This window comes from Pelobates fuscus, chromosome 2 (assembly GCF_036172605.1).
Source record: "Pelobates fuscus isolate aPelFus1 chromosome 2, aPelFus1.pri, whole genome shotgun sequence".
Classification (NCBI taxonomy): domain Eukaryota; kingdom Metazoa; phylum Chordata; class Amphibia; order Anura; family Pelobatidae; genus Pelobates; species Pelobates fuscus.
The window spans coordinates 160,677,610-160,697,303 of record NC_086318.1 but is presented as its reverse complement, the minus strand read 5'-3'; the positions used below and the strand labels follow the sequence as shown (position 1 = coordinate 160,697,303).

General features: G+C 39.6%; 1 protein-coding gene across 3 annotated transcripts in view; it reads right to left on the bottom strand.

Annotated features, from left to right (window-relative positions):
* Positions 1-557: 557 nt before the first annotated feature.
* MYOM2 (myomesin 2) overlaps positions 558-19,694 on the bottom strand; it is a 187,185-nt gene continuing 168,048 nt past the window's right edge. For all 3 annotated transcript variants that reach the window (XM_063442912.1, XM_063442911.1, XM_063442913.1), the window contains 6 exons: positions 19,416-19,521; positions 8,290-8,453; positions 7,439-7,475; positions 7,315-7,337; positions 2,983-3,038; positions 558-2,341 (listed from right to left, as the gene is read on the bottom strand). In XM_063442912.1, coding sequence (XP_063298982.1) covers positions 1,961-2,341; positions 2,983-3,038; positions 7,315-7,337; positions 7,439-7,475; positions 8,290-8,453; positions 19,416-19,521 — 767 coding nt within the window. In that variant the 3' untranslated portion in view covers positions 558-1,960. The remainder of the gene's footprint in view (positions 2,342-2,982; positions 3,039-7,314; positions 7,338-7,438; positions 7,476-8,289; positions 8,454-19,415; positions 19,522-19,694) is intronic.

Genomic DNA, 19,694 nt, shown 5'->3' with positions numbered 1-19,694 from the left:
ATATATATATATATATATATATATTCTATCAAAACTATTTATCTCATGACATATAATAGGATGCATTCATTGAATCTATAAGTAAATCATAGATGATGTAATAATATACTATTTAACCAGGAAGTAAACATATAGTTTTTGCTAGCATTCAAATAAGTCCTGTGATGTAGATGATGTTATGACCTAGCTCAATGGTGGCAATTTTATCAACATCAGAATCATGAAAGACCAAGTTGACCCTGCCAGCACATATCTGGGAATTGTCACCAATAATTACAGAAACACTATGTTACTTAGTTTTGTGTTAGAAGTACAAAAACACCATCTCTCATTTAAACCAGAAAATAAATAGAGCAAGATATAAACTGTTAAGAGGTACTTCAATAATTGTATAGACTTACCTTGTCTTCAATAGCAGTCATTTATTGTGACACGTGAGTTCAAAATAAAGTGTGATTAAATGTGAATGCTACAACCAATGGTACATGACCTTGTGTGCTGGTGGTGTTAGCATGCTTTAATAAAAAAACAGAAAAAAACAAAGAACAGACACTATATTAAAAGTAGATGTCATTTAATGCAGGGAAACACGGGTGACTTTTAAAGTTTATTAGCACAAAGCAAGGAAAACAATGTGACAAGATTCTGGTTGAATTTTCTCAAACAATACCAGCATTGCAAGGAAATGCTAAATTGGAAGTGATGACTACATACACATAATCTGATATTCATACCGGCTGATATGGCAATAAACACATCTACTAATCTTAGCTATAGGCTATGCTTGTTTCTGTTAAAATCCATGGATGCTGTGTGCTGCTTTTCTGTCGCTTCACATTATACTAGCACCAGATAAGAATAAATTAAACTTTTGAATTAAATCCACTTTAAGAACATACACATTGGGTAGCTAAGGAAGATTATAAAGTATTGCTCAGGCAGAATTGCAATTAATTTGAGGTATTGTTCCTCTTTGTTATTATGTTCACAGTAAAGTGAGAAAACTTTTGAGATTGGCTCTGCATGAATCAGGATTTATCCGATGAACATGGCTTAAAGCATTGCTCCCCATAGTAGTGGTAACTGCCACTGGAATCAATATATGTTCACATTAGTCTTCCTTGGAACACATGTATTTGTCACCATCCATAGTCTCTAAGCAAATTGAAATGCCTGACTGTGACTAATAAAATCTGTCACTTTAAAGGGACATACAAAGAAACAATAAAGGTTTCAGGGGTGTGGAGTTTTCCAAACTGAATATTTCACTGTTCAGCAATATGAATGAATTTAGATTTTTTATAACTGCCTATAAACAAAATGATTGGGTGGATCATACCACTTGTGTGTGTGAGGGGGGAGGGGGGAAGTTATACATGACATTATAAACACTCGTGACATTCATGCGTGAATAAAATCTACACTATTCTTTAATATGTTTATTAAACACCCTTACAATATGTCATTTGTTTTTGTTTTACATACTGTAGTTGTGACAGCATGTAGTAAACCATTTGAATTGTTACTGTAATTTATATATATATGGTAACATTAAAATGTTAATTTAATAATTTTGATTATTCTGAACTTGCATATCCTTGGTAAATGTTATACTTATACAATATAACTAAGGTTAATTTTCCCTTCAGAGAGTATTGATAAAATTACCTGATGACTTGTCAGCCAAATTGTAATATTAAAGCTATAATAGATAGAGTCAAAAAAAATTGGCTGTCACTTTTTGATGGTCACAACCATCTTTATGATTTGGATCAAATTAAATATAACAGTTCAGCATTTGAGTACTAAGTATGTTGAACCATAGTCATACACAAACCCTTAGTGTGCCACAGGGTTAAGCAATGCGTTGTGGAGCAATCTAGCACTCAAAGCAGTAAAAAGCAACACTACAGCATATCAACCTCGTCAATTTCACTTGCTTATTTAACTGTTATATTCTTTATTTCCTAGTACTTTTCCCTGCCTTAGGGGCTGGTTTAGCTTTCTCTGGTGCAGGTGACTTAGTAGGTGCAGGAGCAGGTGCAGGTGAAGGTGAATGTGTTGGTTTAGGAAGATGAGTAGCCTTAACTTCGGGTAACTCTTCACCATATTTGTATACACTCACAGTGATGTCCACTGTTTCACCGCCATACTTGTTTCGAACACTGATGCCATATTTTCCAGAGTCTTCGGAAGACACATCTTTGATGGTTAGACTGGCATACTTTCCTTGTTCCAGTGTTGCATGGTAGTGATCGTTAAGATCAAGATCCCTGTCATTCTTCTGCCAAGATACTTCTGGATCAGGGTTTCCGAACACTGTGCAAGTCAGGTTCAAAGTCTGAAAAAAATAATGTACAAGAAGCAATGTACCATTTAGTGAAAATATACAGGATCTACTGTATCTTAAAAAAAAAAATACAGAATCCGATAATTTTTAAATGCAGTAATATTGTTTTTTTCAGATTCACAGCAGCATATTTTCCTGTATTTTAATTTATAAATACATGTATTTATTAACAAGGTGTATATATATATATATATATATATATATATATATATATATATATTGTGTTTTGGTAAAAATGTGTTTCACTGTGCTTTAAACCATTCCCTCATAACATCACGTATGAAAGTGTAATATCTGTTGTACACTGATTTTCAGTCTCCAGAGGATTTGGAAATGGAGGACCTCTTCATCCTACACTAATCTACAGTAACCTTTATGGTTCTAACTTCATGGTTGCATTCTAGTAGCCAGACAAAAAGCAGAGGGAAGTATCACAGGAGTACACTGTATTTCCTTACACAAACCTAAAATAAGGACATCTGATCATTTTTATTTACATAATTAAAAAACCTGTTTCTACTTCTCCAACCAATCTACAAAAGAGAGTTAAATTGTGTGCGAAGTACAGAAATTGTTAAGTTATATTGAGTTGAACTATGATATTTTTTTTTACACTGTTGTTGTCGCCTTACCTTGCCTTCCATTATAGTTACAACATCAGGCAAACCACCTATGACTTTACCACGATCTGTTAAAATAGAAAATATTGAGCATTACTAACACAACGGTCATATTTATTTTTGCAATGTAAAATTAAACTTCAAATATATCAAAAAATATATATATAAAAGAAAAAAGTAGATTCCATTTGAAATACTTCACCCTTTTTATTCTCAGGCTACTTTCTTTCAAATGTTGGTTTCATGCTTTACTGCTTTCTGTATAGATTTTAACCTCTTAAGGACAGAGCCAATTGTATAAGTTGTGATCAATACGAAACATAAACAAAACCTGGAATTTGCGCTATATAATGTTCAACCATAATACACCTCTTACATATTAAGTGCACTCATACTTGTTATATGTCATTTTGTTCAGGTGAAACAGGGATTTCATGTCATATCCCAAATTAATATATTAAACATAACTGAATGTGAATAAAATCTAAAAATGTATAACAAGACACTAGACATACCCTCCCGCTATGGAACAGTTTACACAAATGTTTCATGTGGGACGGGGCCATTGAATACTCATGAAAAACCCAACTCTCATAACCAGTAGACAACGGAGATCGCTCACATATAGGACCTCACTTGTGCCAGTTCTTGAATTCTTGAATTATTGTATATTTTCCTTCTTTACCCTTGTATATATTTTCCCCTTTATGGTAACCCCACTCAAGGGAAAAAACTCTGACAGACAGCGCATAACTCCACTGAGATAAACGGCTTTTGCACAGGCCACAAGATATATTTTCTCACTATGTATATTGCTCACTAATACTCTTCCTTTCTGTAACCCGAACAATGCAAAACATTGGTGATTTGGCTTTTGCTTAAGCCCCCGCTGTTAACATGCTGCATGACTGTCAGTGTAAAAATAAAGAGTTTAAAAAAAAAAATCAAAAAATGTATGAGAAATTAAGAAAATGTGTTGTTTTTCAAGTTCTGCATGACATTTTAACTGTGAATGTCATAAAACTGTTAGATTTTACTGCAATAAAATACACATATTTGTATTCAGCAATGTCTCATGATGCCTATGTACAGGTTTTATGAGTTTTTGGAAACTTGCAGGGGTCACCTGTAGGGCTTTCCCCTTTTCCATTGAAATTTGCCAGGTTTGTTTGCTGGGCCTATGTTGCCTTTGAGACCGTATGGAAGCCCAGGAATGAAAATAAACCCCATCTTGGCATACCATTTGTAAAAGAAGACAACCCAGGGTATTCCAAATATGGTATGTCCAGTCTTTTTTAGTAGCCACTTAGTCACAAACCCTGGCCAAAGCTAGCGTTTATATTAGTTTGTTTGCATTTTTCACAAATAAAATGCCCTTTCACCGATGATATCCTCAGTATTGTACATTTTACTGCTCTAAAATACACATATTTGTGTAGAATAATGTCTCACGAGTACAACAGTTCCCCTCATGTGCAGGTTTTATGGTGTGTTGGAAAGTTACAGGATCAAATATAAGATTTGCCCATTTCTATTTTTGCAAATTGAAACTTGCCAGATTGGCTATGTTGACTTTGAGACGGTATTGCAGCCCAGAAATTAAAATTAACCCCACCATGGCATACCATTTAAAAAAGTAGACAAAACAGGGCATTCAAAATGGGGTATGTCCAGTGTTTTTTAGTAGCCACTTAGTCACAAACGCTTGAGTATCCAAATGGTAAGGTAATGTGGCTGCACTCACGGATTTCCAATACAAAATAACTTTTATTCCAGTTTCTTTCAAATAGATCAACGTTTCAGTCTATCTTGTGGACTTTTATCAGTATATTTTTTTGTATAATCTCCCTTACCTATACACTATATAAGTATGTACTTTTATTATGTTTTTATTAAGCAACTTATGTTTCCCCACCTATGACGCTGATGACGTCATTGTGGTGGGAATTTCACATTTTTTATGTAATTGCATGTTTGTTATATAAACAGTGTCTGTCAGGTCTGTTTTCTCCTATGAGTTTCTACTTGATGAAGCCAGCAGTGGAGAAACGCGTCTAGAAACCTTTTAATATTTATTGTTAAGTGTAAATAAAGGAATTTTTGGCCAGTTTCCATTTTGTTGCCATATTCCTTTTTCTATTATTATTTTGGTATTTTATTATTTTACCTTTTATCCTGACCTGACACCACTGTCCTACCACTCACAAAAAGCACCAAGAATCCCAAGGTGGGGATTGTACCACTTACGTGCTACCCATCGAGCTACTTTTTATTACCATAACAGCTATTCAGGGAGCATTATATATCTTATCTTTTTCCCAAGCTGGATAATCCTATTGGGCTGCTATACTGAAGAGCACCAGAGACAATCCGCATATCCTTGAGTGGGGATTGTTCCACTTCATGCCATATAAACCAGAGCTGGGATTATAGCTCTGGATAGTGTGAGTAGTTTCTTTTTATTTTATGCGATATTTTTTCTGATTAAGACATACTGCACCATTGGAGTCTTTGGTCTTTTGCTTTTCTCCATATATATACCTCTGGACTACGAGTTCACAATTGTGACCATATACTTCGCTCGCTGTCCTACAAGGATCTCCTTCTGCCCACGTGAATCACCCTAATATTGGACTATTGCAAAACTGCTTGGACTGTTACATATCCACATAAGTATTACTTTCACTTGTTTTTAAGGCGCACCCTTTTTTCCTTTTTTCTTTTTCACAATTACTCTGCGGGGATTCGAGGGGACCCCCCCCATTCAATAGGTGTGCTGCCTGTACATTAAACTATTTTATTTCCTATTGTCATATCAGCGCTGATCCTTTCTGTGTTTTCTTCTATACCTAAAACCTAGAACTACACTAGGATTAAGGACACAGTGGCAATCTCCCACTCAAAGTTGTTTCAAGTGCCTTTGGCAGTAGATCATAGCTAGATACAGTGCACACTAAGCACGATCTCACACTAGAATCAGACACAGTCTATGTTACACTCCAATACTGGCACAGCAAGGGTAAAACACACAGTGCCACTGCTGGTCTGTCTCCCTCAATAGCTGCAGTCCGCTTGGAAGTATAGATTGCTTTACTGATACTCCTCTTTTCCCCTCTATCAGTCAGTTGTCACTAAATCTGTGAATAAAAGAAACATATAGTGCCTAGCCACCAATCATCTTTTTTTCAACCTTTTTTTATAGGACCGGAGATACAGCTCACATGATTGGGCAGACTTCTTGTCCATCCTGACAAATCAAGCGACTTATTTACTCCCCCCACCCCCCACAAACCCCATCCACCATTCACAACAAAAAAACAACAACACAGTTTCTTCTCCATTCGATCTCCCTTTTGCTGATGCATGGAACGAATCAAAATGACAATGTTCAGATGTGTACAAGTCTGCTTTCCTGAAATGTATCTCCAGGTCTGAAATTGACAGTTCGACACATACACATGCATACTATCATACACATTCACACACAAGGTGACATATTCCTATATACACACCCAGATACACTCTGCCTGACACCATCATTCCTATACACACACAAAATATAAGCAATATATTTGCCCCTCCTGTTTGACTTCAAGTTGGATAAAACATGGTAGCATTCTATGGGAGCGAACTGTACTAGTTCCATTTCCCTTCGCTTTCCTCATCAGGATGCCAAGAGAAGGTGATATGATATCACATCATCTCAACACTGCTGCACAAAGTGAGGGGAGCTGTCAATGCAGTTTGGTTTGGGATACAGTCTGTTGCAGCAAAAAGAATTGAAATCTGCAATTCACTGATTAATTATTTCAAACGTATAGTTCAGTGTAACACCCTAATAGAGTTATTATGATTTTAAGGTGCACATAAACACATTATATAGTATTTACTTTGTGTATTGGCAAACACTAGTTGAACTAAATAAGGAGTTAATAAAGTGTTACAGTCCTTAAAAGCTGTAAAACATAAATCCCACAATATTAAACCAACATCAAGCTAAATTATATATAAGAGTGTATATAAAAAGCATCAAATTGCAAAAGTTAGGGAAAATAGCCAGGCTATGACTGGTTTGATAGGGATATTTTTCCTTAATTTTGCAGTTGATTTTCAAATTCCCTACTATGCACTGTTTAGTAAATAAACCCCACAGTGCTTGTTTAAATTTTGGTGCATAGAGTAGTACATGTTATTGCACGTATACTATAATATTGTACTTAATACATTGATTTAATACTAGTAATTTTATTTCATAAACAAGATCATTCAGAACTGTGATATCATAATTAATATAAAGAGTAATCAATAAGCTTTCATTTAGTCACATTATCCTGTTATACTTACTCTTCTCAGCAAACGCAGCAGCCCTATTGAAAACATGAAAGATATTACATTATTAATTAAAAAATACATATCGTAAAATTAACCAAATCACATGTTAAAAATAAATCAGACATTTTGAACTTACTTGAGTCTCTGGAATTCTGCGTAGGCTTCATCAAAAGCTGAAATTAAAAAGGCAGACGTGTCACTTGGTTTCTATGACAACACAGAGGATAAATATGAGAGCAGAGACACAGTTATAGGATTTATTTTGGTAGTAATTATAATGTAACATTACAAACTGAAAGCTCAACATAAAAGAGCTTAGTATCCTTGATCGAAGCATACTCTGTAGATAAAGGAACCTAGTGACCAGAAGGTTGATGCTGAGTCTGGGTAGAAGCTACAGTAGTCACCACTTTATGTCTGCTCTATAATTAGCCCTCAGACACGACAGTCGGATCTACAGCCAGAACTCCTCGAATGAGAGGCAGCCAGCTTTATATTTAACTCTTGCATCTGATAAAAGATGCATTCATCTGTATTGTGAGCTCTTACACTTGATATACGGCAGTCAGCTCTATAGTCAGCTTTTACACTTGCCATACGCAGCAAGTCATCTCTACACCCAGTCTCAGCATCAGATACTGTATGTGCCAGTTCATATGATATAATAAATATGTATAATCTGGTTGAATCATATATATTATCTGACTATTTCAATGGGTATATCATGTTTCAAAATCTTGCAATGCACAAGATTTGACTGTCCAACTGATGGTGTGAGTGAGTTTGTTACAGAATATAGATGTTCGTGTGAGAGGGAGTGTGTGTGTGTGTGTGTGTGTATGTGTATGTGTATGTATTGCACATCAGCAAAGGTGTTTTAGAAAAGATAACATTTGACTCGGCAATATGCTGTGGGAAAAATAATGCTGTCAGATATAGATACATATTCATAGATATAAATTATAATATAAATATTTGAAGATTTACCTTGTCCTGATAAATCAATATTGCGTTTATGTGAAGTTTTTGCATCGAATATCTCAAAGGTATATTTCCCTTTATCTTTTTCAGTGGGTTCACAAATCTGTAACCAGGCAAAATCATCTGTGCCTCCAATCCTCATCTTTTCACTTGAAGAGATTTTCGATTCTCTTTATGTGAATAAAGAAAATATTTTTAACATTAAAAGGTGTTTTATTATGCAGCATGTACGCTGTAAAAAAAACAAACAGCAAATCTATATAGTATCAATGACAAACTACAAATTTGAAATGCAGCAGTGCGTGCAGGTTTTTACATATTTCCAAATGTAAAACACAGAGATATATCTAGTCAAATATCTTACATCGGTTGTATAACAAAAGTTGGCATATGAAAATGTTATTACATTCAACAAAGTATCTAGAACTCGTCAAATTCATGACAACCAAAATCTAGCTGTTTATCACAAAAACTGACAGTGATTCATATTTTTGCTGCTGTGCATGTCCATAAATACTGCATTTTGTAGGGTTAATATAACTTTTATTGTGGGAGCTGAGCAAACATCACAATACAAAAATCAAACTGTGAATCAGAATGTAAGCCAACTAATGTTACTCCAATATCACAAATTATAATGCATCCGCTATATTTTTGCACATTTCCTGAACTCCAGTCCATGCCAAATCTGACTTGAACTTGGACCGGTTTTCCCCCTCTAGACATCGCCAGAACATTCAGTGCTCATTTTCATTAAAAACAACTTTTCCCACCCCTTCTTGTTCAGTTTTTCTTTTAGTCTTTTTTTTTGTTCTTTTAAGGAATCTCACCATACAGGTTGTGCACTCTGATGAAAACTTCCCAACCTAGATCAATGCCTTTTTACCCACAATCACAGCATAAGCTTGAAATTCCAAAAACACTAGTCAACCCCCCCTCCTAATTCAAACCCAAACTGATCAGTTGCATACAGGGCCGCCATCAGGGCATGACAACCGTGACAATTGTCACGGGCCCGGCGGTCCTGGGGGGCCCGGCGGTCCTGGGGGGCCCGGCCCGCGGCCGGATTGCTGGAGCGGGCCGGGACTGAGAAGAGGACTCATTTGTCGGGCGGGCTCGAGTCCCGACAGTAGGGGGGCCCAGCAGCTTAGCCTCTGTGCCGCTGGATGCTGGGCCCCCCTGTGTGCCGCCGGGAGAGAGCTGTCACCGTGCACTGTGACTGCAGACAGTGCACAAATCCGGATCCCTGTGACTCCTGTCTGCAGCTCCGCCTCCACGGGTGCAGAGCTGCAGACCATGATTGATTGTCAGCGAGCTCAGCCAATCAGAGCTCGCGAGACAATCTCCACATGGTCTGACTGCAGCTCTGAACCCGTGGAGGCGGAGCTGCAGACAGGAAGGAGAGCATGGGACCACGAGGGTGCTGCTGCTGCAGGAAAGAAGATCACCAGGGACAGAGGTAAGTTATTTTATTGTCTCACTCTCACTGCCAACCTCCCCTCACTGCCACCCTCACCTCCCCCACTCACTGCCATCCTCCCTTCCCCCATCACTGCCACCCTCCCCACTCACTGCCACCCTCCCCTCCCCCACTCAATGCCAGTCTGCCACCCTCACCCCCCACTCACTGCCACCCTCACCTCCCCCACTCACTGCCATCCTCCCTTCCGCCCCATCACTGCCACCCTCCCCTCCCCCCATCACTGCCACCCTCCCCTCCCCCCATCACGGCCACCCTCCCCTCCCCCCATCACTGCCACCCTCCGCTCCCCCACTCAATGCCAGTCTGCCACCCTCACCTCCCCCACTCACTGCCACCCTCCCCACTCACTGCCACCCTTCCTTCCCCCCATCACTGCCATCCTCCCTTCCCCCCATCACTGCCACCCTTCCCACTCACTGCCACCCTCACCTCCCTCCACTCACTGCCACCATCCCCTCCCCCACTCAATGCCAGTCTGCCACCCTCACCTCCCCCACTCACTGCTACCCTCCCCTCCCCTCCCCTCCCCCACTCACTGCTACCCTCCCCTCCCCTCCCCCACTCACTGCTACCCACACCTCCACTCACTCACTGTCACCCTCACCCCCACACAAAGTCATCCCCTTTACCATGCCACACTCACATCTATCCCTGCTAATCCTGTATCACACTCCCCTCCAACAACGTTGCCACACTCACATTAATACATCCAATCCTGTCACACTCAACACCCTTCGCTCTGCCACACTCACCATGTCATAATAATCCCTCAATCCTGTCACACTCCATCCTCCAACCATGCCACACTAGCACCAAATGCTGTCACACTCACTGATTCACACTTCAACTATGTCACACTGAACCTGAATATTAATCCTCCTTAAAGGGACACTCCAGGCACCCAGACCACTTCTGCCCATTGGAGTGGTCTGGGTGCCAACTCCCACTACCCTTAACCCTGCAAGTGTAATTATTGCAGTTTCATAAACTACAATATTTACCTTGCAGAGTTAACTCCTCTAATGGCGGTCTTCTAGACTAGACAGCCACTAGAGGACACGTCTGTGTTTATAGCACATGAAAAGTGTGCTATAACGGCACAAGACGTCCTCACGCTATGTGAGGACCTCCAGCGTCGCTGAAATCCCCATAGGAAAGCATTGAAAGCATTTTTCAATGTTTTCCTATGGGGAGGTCTAATGCGTGTTTGTTTGTGTGCGTCTCCCCCGCCGACGGCCGCGCATGCTCTATAGGTCTCCCCGTCTGATGTCGGTGGGGGAGGAGCGTGAGTGGATCCTGACCCAGCGCCGAGGGACATCGGCGCTGGATACAGGTAAGTCACTGAAGGGGTTTTAACCCCCTCAGCAACTTGGGATGGGGGGTGGGAGGGAGAGGGGACCTGCAGTGTTTTCCTGGCACTGGAGTGTCCCTTTAACCCCTTAAAGGACCACTCTAGGCACCCAGACCACTTCAGCTTAATGAAGTGGTCTTGGTACTAGGTCCAGCTAGGGTTAACCCATTTTTTTATAAACATAGCAGTTTCAGAGAAACTGATATGTTTATAAATGGGTTAATCCAGCCCTCAAAGCCTCTAGTGGCAGCTCTTGCCCCGCGTGCGCATTCAGCCGAATGGGAGGAGAGGAGGAGGATCGGAGGAGAAGAGCTCCCCGCCCGGCGCTGGAGAAAGGTAAGTTTTAACCCCTTTCCTCTCCCCAGAGCCTGGTGGGAGGGGGACCCTGAGGGTGGGGGCACCCTCAGGGCACTATAGTGCCAGGAAAACGAGTATGTTTTCTTGGCACTATAGTGGTCCTTTAACCCCTTAAGGACCAAACTTCTGGAATAAAAGGGAATCATGACATGTCACACATGTCATGTGTCCTTAAGGGGTTAAGGACACATGACATGTGTGACATGTCATGATTCCCTTTTATTCCAGATGTTTGGTCCTTAAGGGGTTAAGCATGCGTGGGATATGCAGAAGGCTATCCTAACTATAAGATAAGGCCAGGGACTAATGAAAGTATTTAGAAAATTGGGCAGACTAGGTGGGCCGAATGGTTCTTATCTGCCGTCACATTCTCTGTTTCTATTAACACCCCTCATCCTGTTACACTCCCTCCTCTAACTATGTCACACTCATCCCCAAATCTTTCCCTGCCACACTCACCCTGTCACTTTAAGCCCCACATTCACCCCAATTCTGTCACACTCGCCCTGTCACCAGTGGTGTATCCTGGTTTTGTGCTGCCCTAGGCAAGGCTAACAAGACATTTGCCTTGGGCATTTGGGGTCGGCTTTTTTTGCCGCCCCCTGGAAAATGCCGCCCAAGGCAAATGCCTTGTTTGCCTCGCGGCTAATACGCCCCTGCCTGTCACACTTACTCTGCCAAGTTAACCCTATATTCCCCCTTTACAGGTACACCCTGAAGACAGTAATCATACACAGTCGTGAAATATAGCTTCTCCATAAACACAATGCACAAAGATCACAATCAGCCCCCCATACATACGAGCTTCCACTTGCTCACATGGTCCCAGACACACACATGCTCACAGAGACACACATTCACTTACAAGGATACTTGCTGTCTGACACACACTCTCAGACACATTTAGAAATACACAGAGCCAAATGCACATTGTGAATGTATGTTTGTTTGTGTGTTTCTCTGTGCATCAGTGTGTTTGTTTGTTTCTTGTTGCTCAGACCTTGCGACTGATGGACACCTGCAATTTTCCTGAAAGGTGAGTATTTCTGCCTGTTACATGACCACGTACGTGCTTGTAACTTCCTAGGACATCTGAAGATTACTACATTGGTAAGTTGTATTAAAACACATCGAGCAAGTCAATTTGTGTAAAATTTGTTTGCACTGCACTATTTGCACATTTTTGTATATATTTGCTCATTGTTTCCTGCCTTATTTGTTTGTTTTGATATTTATATTTATTATTTATTTTCACTTTTTGTGAATGGGGGGGGGGGGGCAGACCATTTGTTCTGTTAGGGGCCCGAAAATTTCTGGTGGCGGCCCTGGTTGCATACACCTTATTTGTCCCTAAAGCCAGGGTCAAGCAAACTGCCCACAAAGGAGCCCTGGCTGAGGAACCTATATATTAATCTCTACAGATGGAGTATCTCCTACACTTCGACCTGATCTCGCTAAAATTATATGTACAATCCGTGAAAAGCAAGTATATAACTTGTGTCTGTACACTGATTCCTATTTTTTATTACTTCAGTTTGTCAATTGGTTTCTGACAATATTGTTACTTTTCTCCTAAAAATATAAAATAAAGAATTATATATATATATATATAAAGAGTCTATGAAAAATAATGAACTCATCTACAGTCATATATCAACTATTTTAGCCTGAATATTGCAAATTGTTTTCTATTAACCGCAGTTCATTGATTAGTCAATAAACTGTAAAGTGATTAGGTATAATTATATTCCCATACCGTCAGATACACAAAGCAGATCTTGTTTCATATATGCACATGAATCTGAATCTTTGCTATACATGTATTCAGCATGAAGCATTCCAAAATGAGCATTCCAGAACCCAAAGAGTTAATCATTAAAAAATGTTGTAAGAAAACAAAATGTCACCCCTGTAGTCATTTATTCTCTAATTGGCGCTGCTGTGTTCAGTATTCAGCATTGCGAGAACAGCAGAGCAGTCTTTGAAAGGAATGATCTGAACCTATCATCAATCTGGAGATCAGAAGCCATAGATGCCACTAAATTAATGAACATTGCACAACTAAGACACTCTCAAACAACTCAGACATTCTTTGAAAATTAATTCAAATGTCATTCTGGAGGCAGCTGCTTAATTTGGTTTTGTAATATTGATTTCAAAAAGTCAAGCAAAATAAGTACATAAAGAATAATAGGTAGATATTTTGGTTAGTTTAAGTTGTGAGTAACTAACCACACAAAAACTAAATAATATAATATAAAAATTTAAATTAAAATAATATACGTAAATAAATATTTTACAATATGTCGCAGTCAATTATAATGGACTCTAAGACATGCAAAGAGAATTTCGAATAAAAGAAAGATGATGCCATTAGTAATGTCGCGAACATGAAATTTGCTGTTCGCGAACGGCGAACGCGAACTTCCGCAAATGTTCGCGAATGGGCGAACCCGGTGAACCACCATAGACTTCAATAGGCAGGTGAATTTTAAAACCCACAGGGACTCTTTCTGGCCACAATAGTGATGAGCCCCCACCCACCTGAGCGGTGGGTGGGGGCCCTAAACAAGAATAAGGTGGGGACCTAATGTCCTCCCCCCTGGCCCCCACCCCTGAGCGGTGGGTGGGGGCCCTAAACACAAATTGGGGGGGACCTAATGTTCTCCCCCCCGGCCCCCACCCATGAGTGGCTGGTGGGGGCCCTAAATACCAATAGGGGGGGACCTATTGTCCTCCCCCCGGCCCCCACCCCTGATCGGCGGGTGGGGGCCCTAAATACCAATAGAGGGGTGACCTAATGTCCTTCCCCCCGGCCCCCACCCCTGAGCGGCGGGTGGGGGCCCTAAATACCAATAGGAGGGGGGACCTATTGTCCTCCCCCCGGCCCCCACCCCTGAGCGGCGGGTGGGGGCCCTAAATACCAATAGGGGGGACCTAATGTCCTCCCCCCGGCCCCCACCCATGAGTGACGGGTGTGGGCCCTAAATACCAATAGGCGGGGGGGACCTATTGTCCTCCCCCCTGGCCCCCACCCCCCGGCCCCCACCAACAGGCTGCTCACTGTTTAATAGACATGCCCCTACTCGCGGTATTGCGAGTAGGGGCACAATTTACTAATACTAAGTAATTTTTACTTAGTATTAGTAAATTTGGCTGAAAGACCACAAAAAAAATAAAAAAAATAGGGGGCGGACCGGAAATCGCATATGTTCGCCGTCCGTGGCGAACGCGAACACGCTATGTTCGCCGGGAACTATTCGCCAGCGAACCGTTCGGGACATCACTAGATGCCATCTGTACCTCCTAAAGTATTGAGATATGTACGAGACTAAGGTAATGATTTAGGTTTTTATTCATCACAGTTCACAGCGTTGGTGAATTGATTATATCAAAACGTTTACTAAGAACGTCGAAATAAGCTGCTGATTAATTTCTCCAAATGTAGCGAATTAGTGTACAGATGGGACTGTACTTTGTTATGCTTATTTTCTTTACAGTTTGGTTATGGTGTCAGGAGTCCCTTGGCGCCATCTCAAAGTAATCTTTCAAACCATTTATAAAAGGTTTGACACTTACCTGGCTTTGTTGAGCAAACGCTCTCCTTCTGAATTAGCATACAAACTTTGGACAGTGTTCATTAGCTGAGGAGTGCCAGTTCATTTCCCAGCCAATTAATAATATCCTGCTTGGCTCACATAATCATAACTGGTGATCTGAGCCAATCACAATACTTTCCCATTTGATTGACTGACATTACCAAGGAGGCACAGCCAGCTCAAGCCAAACACAGCCCTGGCCAATCAGCATCTCCTCATTCAGATGCAATAAATCAATACATCTCTTGGAGAAATGTTCAGTGTCTCCATGCAGAGGGTGGAGACAATGAATGTCATTGCTGCACAGAAAGCACCTCTAGCATCCATCTTCTGAGGAGTGGCCAGTGAAGTTATCACTAGGCTGTAGTGTATAAGACTCCTTAAAGGGACACTATAGTCACCTGAACAACTTTAGCTTAATGAAGCAGTTTTGGTGTATAGAACATGCCCCTGAAGCCTCACTGCTCAATCCTCTGCCATTAAGAAGTTAAATGCCTTTGTTTATGAACCCTAGTCACACCTCCCTGCATGTGACTTGCACAGCCTTCCATAAACACTTCCTGTAAAGAGAGCCCTATTTAGGCTTTCTTTATTGCAAGTTCTGTTTAATTAATATTTTCTTATCCCCTGCTATGTTAATAGCTTGCTAGACCCTGCAAGAGCCTCCTGTATGTGATTAAAGTTCAATTTAGAGATTGAGATACAATTATTTAATGTAAATTACATCTGTTTGAAAGTGAAACCAGTTTTTTTTTTCATGCTAGTTCTGTCAATCATACCCAGGGGAGGTGTGGCTAGTGCTGCATAAACAGAAACAAAGTGATTTAACTCCTAAATGACAGTGAATTGAGCAGTGAAATTGCAGGGGAATGATCTATACACTAAAACTGCTTTATTTAACCAAAGTAATTTAGGTGACTATAGTGTTCCTTTAATGTAACACAGGAACTGCACTCAATCTTCCAACCTTAGAACCAGGATGCAACCAGATGCGGGTTCTGCACCAAATCCCAAATGTAATACCTCAAAAGAAAGGATAAGGGCACTCCAAAGGTTAAAGACCACACTGGTCGAAACGTTGTTTTGCACATTCTGGTGACAATAAATTGCCTGAAATTTAACCTTTGGAGTGCCCTTATCCTTTCTTCTGAAGTAGGCTGTAATGTAAACACAGCCTTTTATCTGAAAAGAAAGTGTTTACTGCAAAAAGCCTGCAGGAACTGATTATACTCACCAGAACAAATACAATAAGCTGTCGTTGTTCTGGTGACTATATTGTCCATTTAAGTATATTATTTCAGCCTAAAAGAATTGTAGATATCAAGCAGGACCTTTTTAAAGAGTTTGACATCTTACTGTTGGATAGCACCAAAGAATTCCAGGCATCATAAACACTACAATGCAATGTAGTGGTTATTATGCTTATATTATCCTTCTAACACTAAGACATAGGATAACATGTTTTTTAAATGTCAATACTTTATTTTGTTTTTTTCAATAAGCAAAATTGAAAAAACAAAATTAAATATACTTTTTTTTTCAATAACCAAGGTACGGCATCAAAATAAGATATATGATTACATTATGACTCATATAAAGCTATCATGGCTGTTGATGTATGTTGATTTTGGAGGACCCCCATTAGTGTGTGCCTCTGGATGTAGCATCCCCCAGAATTTAGCAGATGTTGCCGGTCAGGTTCCAATTATAAAATATGAGTTTTAAATGTAAATGTTTTAATTTAAATGAGCACATTACAACTATTTGCAAACTTGTTGTAGTCTATTGTTAATAATAACTGCCACTGCAGATACCAACAACTCATATATTAGCAGCTTGCTATAAGCACAGAAACACAAACCTCAGCATGCACTGTTCCAGTATCGACAGGCAAGTAGCAGCTGACCAGGAACACTTCAATGTATTGGAAATATGGTGGAAACAAGACTTTGTTTCAATAGGATGCATATGGACTTAGCTTTTGTTAACCTCTTTGCATTAGACCAGATGCTGGTTTAACCCCTTAAGGACACATGACATGTGTGACATGTCATGATTCCCTTTTATTCCAGAAGTTTGGTCCTTAAGGGGTTAAACATTTTTGGGTTAGTGACAACCACTAATGAGTAGTAACCAGGTTGGAAACCAATTAAAAAGCAGATAAGGGGAAAATAAGGGAAGCTTGTATCGGCTACTTATTGACTAGCTTTTAATAGCAGTTGCCAATCACTCCTTGTTGCTACTATTACAATTTTGCAGCCTGTAACCAGCAACATTGTTGTAATGGAGCTCATAGAGCCATATCCATGTATGCTTCTCTGAGTAACCCTACAGTTTTCATCTGCCCATTGTTACTAACCTACCACAGGCCATACAGACCTCTTGTCCATTCAGATATTCTGCCATTTAACCCCTTAAGGACCAAACTTCTGGAATAAAAGGGAATCATGACACGTCACACATAATGTGTCCTTAAGGGGTTAAATAACTGCATTACATCACACATATAGAGACTACCATGTCTAACAACATGTACCGACATGAAGAAGGAAAAGAAAGGAAAAGTAAATGTCTTCAAGTGTTTGCTTAAAGCAGACTAACAGAAAGTAACTATATGATCAATGTCTGTGTGAATAGGGGACTGCAGAAAAATAAGGGTGTACATGGGAAAAAATTCCATGAACATTATTTAAAAGGATATTTTCAAAGTATATATCTTGAAATAAATATGCACCTTTGATAGAAAGACAATATGATCTGTAAATTACTAACATACATGAGGTATTTGCATGAGTATGGTATACAGCCGTGTATATTTTGAATATCTTTTTTATTTGTATTATATTGAATTGAACTAAATTTTCATCATACTTTATATAATCTTTAAGATCTGCTATCTTCCTCGTCAAATTTTTGTGTTAATTGCCATAGAATGGTGATCAAATTTCACAATTACTGTTTAGTCATAATTACACTTAACGCGTCTGTAATTTGATTGGGATGCATATTTATTCCAAAAATTACATCTTCAATTTAGCGAAGTTACTCTTGATGTTAACCAAGTGTGTTGCTTTTCTTTTTTACAGTTTAGAAAATGCATGTCATAATTTATTCTATAATACAACCTTAAAGTGAAACTGTTACTTTTGTGAGAGTTTTTGTGCCACCCGATAGCTAACTACAAATTAGCCATGGGTCTAGCAATATTTTTTTCTCTAATGTACATTGTATGCCTTGCTGTCCTGGCAGACTGTGCAATTCAATATAACCACCAACGGTAGTTTAAGGGATGCCCAATGAAGGAATGCTAAGCATTCATGTTCTGCAGATGCCCAAGCATTGAAGAGTGCACCAGAGTTATCATGGGTCAGTCATATCATCCTCGACATAGAAGTGCCGTGTTTTTGTTATCCTTATACCTGACCCTGAAACTGAGTAAAGTTGTGTGTTTCCAGGTACATGCTCCTTATGTACTGACTTGAGCAACTATACAAGGTAACAGCATTACATGTAAATGAGATTTAGTTCACAGCTTAGCCATGAAAAAGCATGTGGGTGATGGACAAGTGTGTTAGTTTGGAATGCTAGAGAGAAAACCATGCCAGAGGAAAGCCAACATATTGTTCAAATATGGCGGTACCTTAGTGACATGGCTAAAAATATTGAGTAAGGGCTGTATGTATGCACCTATGAGCCACTTATTAAACTAAAATGTAGTCTTGGTCATTTTCCTATCTTCTCACATTGGGGTATGTGTGATAATTAATGCAAATGTGACAGACTCTATTGTTTTTCAATTTTTTTGTCTCCTGCCCTATCTGTTGTGCCTTAAAATGGTTGTGTACTATTACATGGCAAAGCATGGTATACCAGTCCACTGGCACATAAATATATCCTATATCCCTGCAAATGAACGTATGCAATAAATTTAGACCTGCATGGTAGTTGCCATTGCTGATATAGGGTTGGCCCAACAAGGAATTGGACAAAGTAAGTATGATAAATAACTCAGTATTTGCATGTTTGCTAGCCACCCTTTTAAGAGGTGAATATATTAACTTACACACAATGAAGGTAGCTCATAAGGCTGAAGAAAGACTTGTATATATTAATACCTAGGAAGCAGTGACTCTCATCTCAGAGGAGTAAACATACTTGGCACAGTATACTAGCTGTATGATTACAGAAGTGCTTATCACAGTATATTTATTCCACAGGTGTATATGCATCCATGGTAATTATAGTCTCATTTTGCTTTCTGAGAAGCATGTTGCTTGAATAATGTTGCTGTAATAATGAGGATCTATCCAGAAATCAAAACAATCCGTCAGTAAATACATACCTTTGGTACCAGGAAACTTTCATGTCTTCTGTGTAGTACTTCATATAACAATGGAATCTAATTCCTTCTGGTGTGCATTGAATCTTGAGCTCAGATGCAGATGACCCTAAAACATAAAACACCAAGAACAATGTAGATAACAGAGAACACAGTATAGTTATAGTTATTTGAACGTCAGATGCTTTTCCAGGCTGAATTTTCAATTATTCTTTGAGGAAAAAGAGAAGTAGATAACAATGGATATTACAAGTATATCTATTATAGTTTCTGTAAGAAATT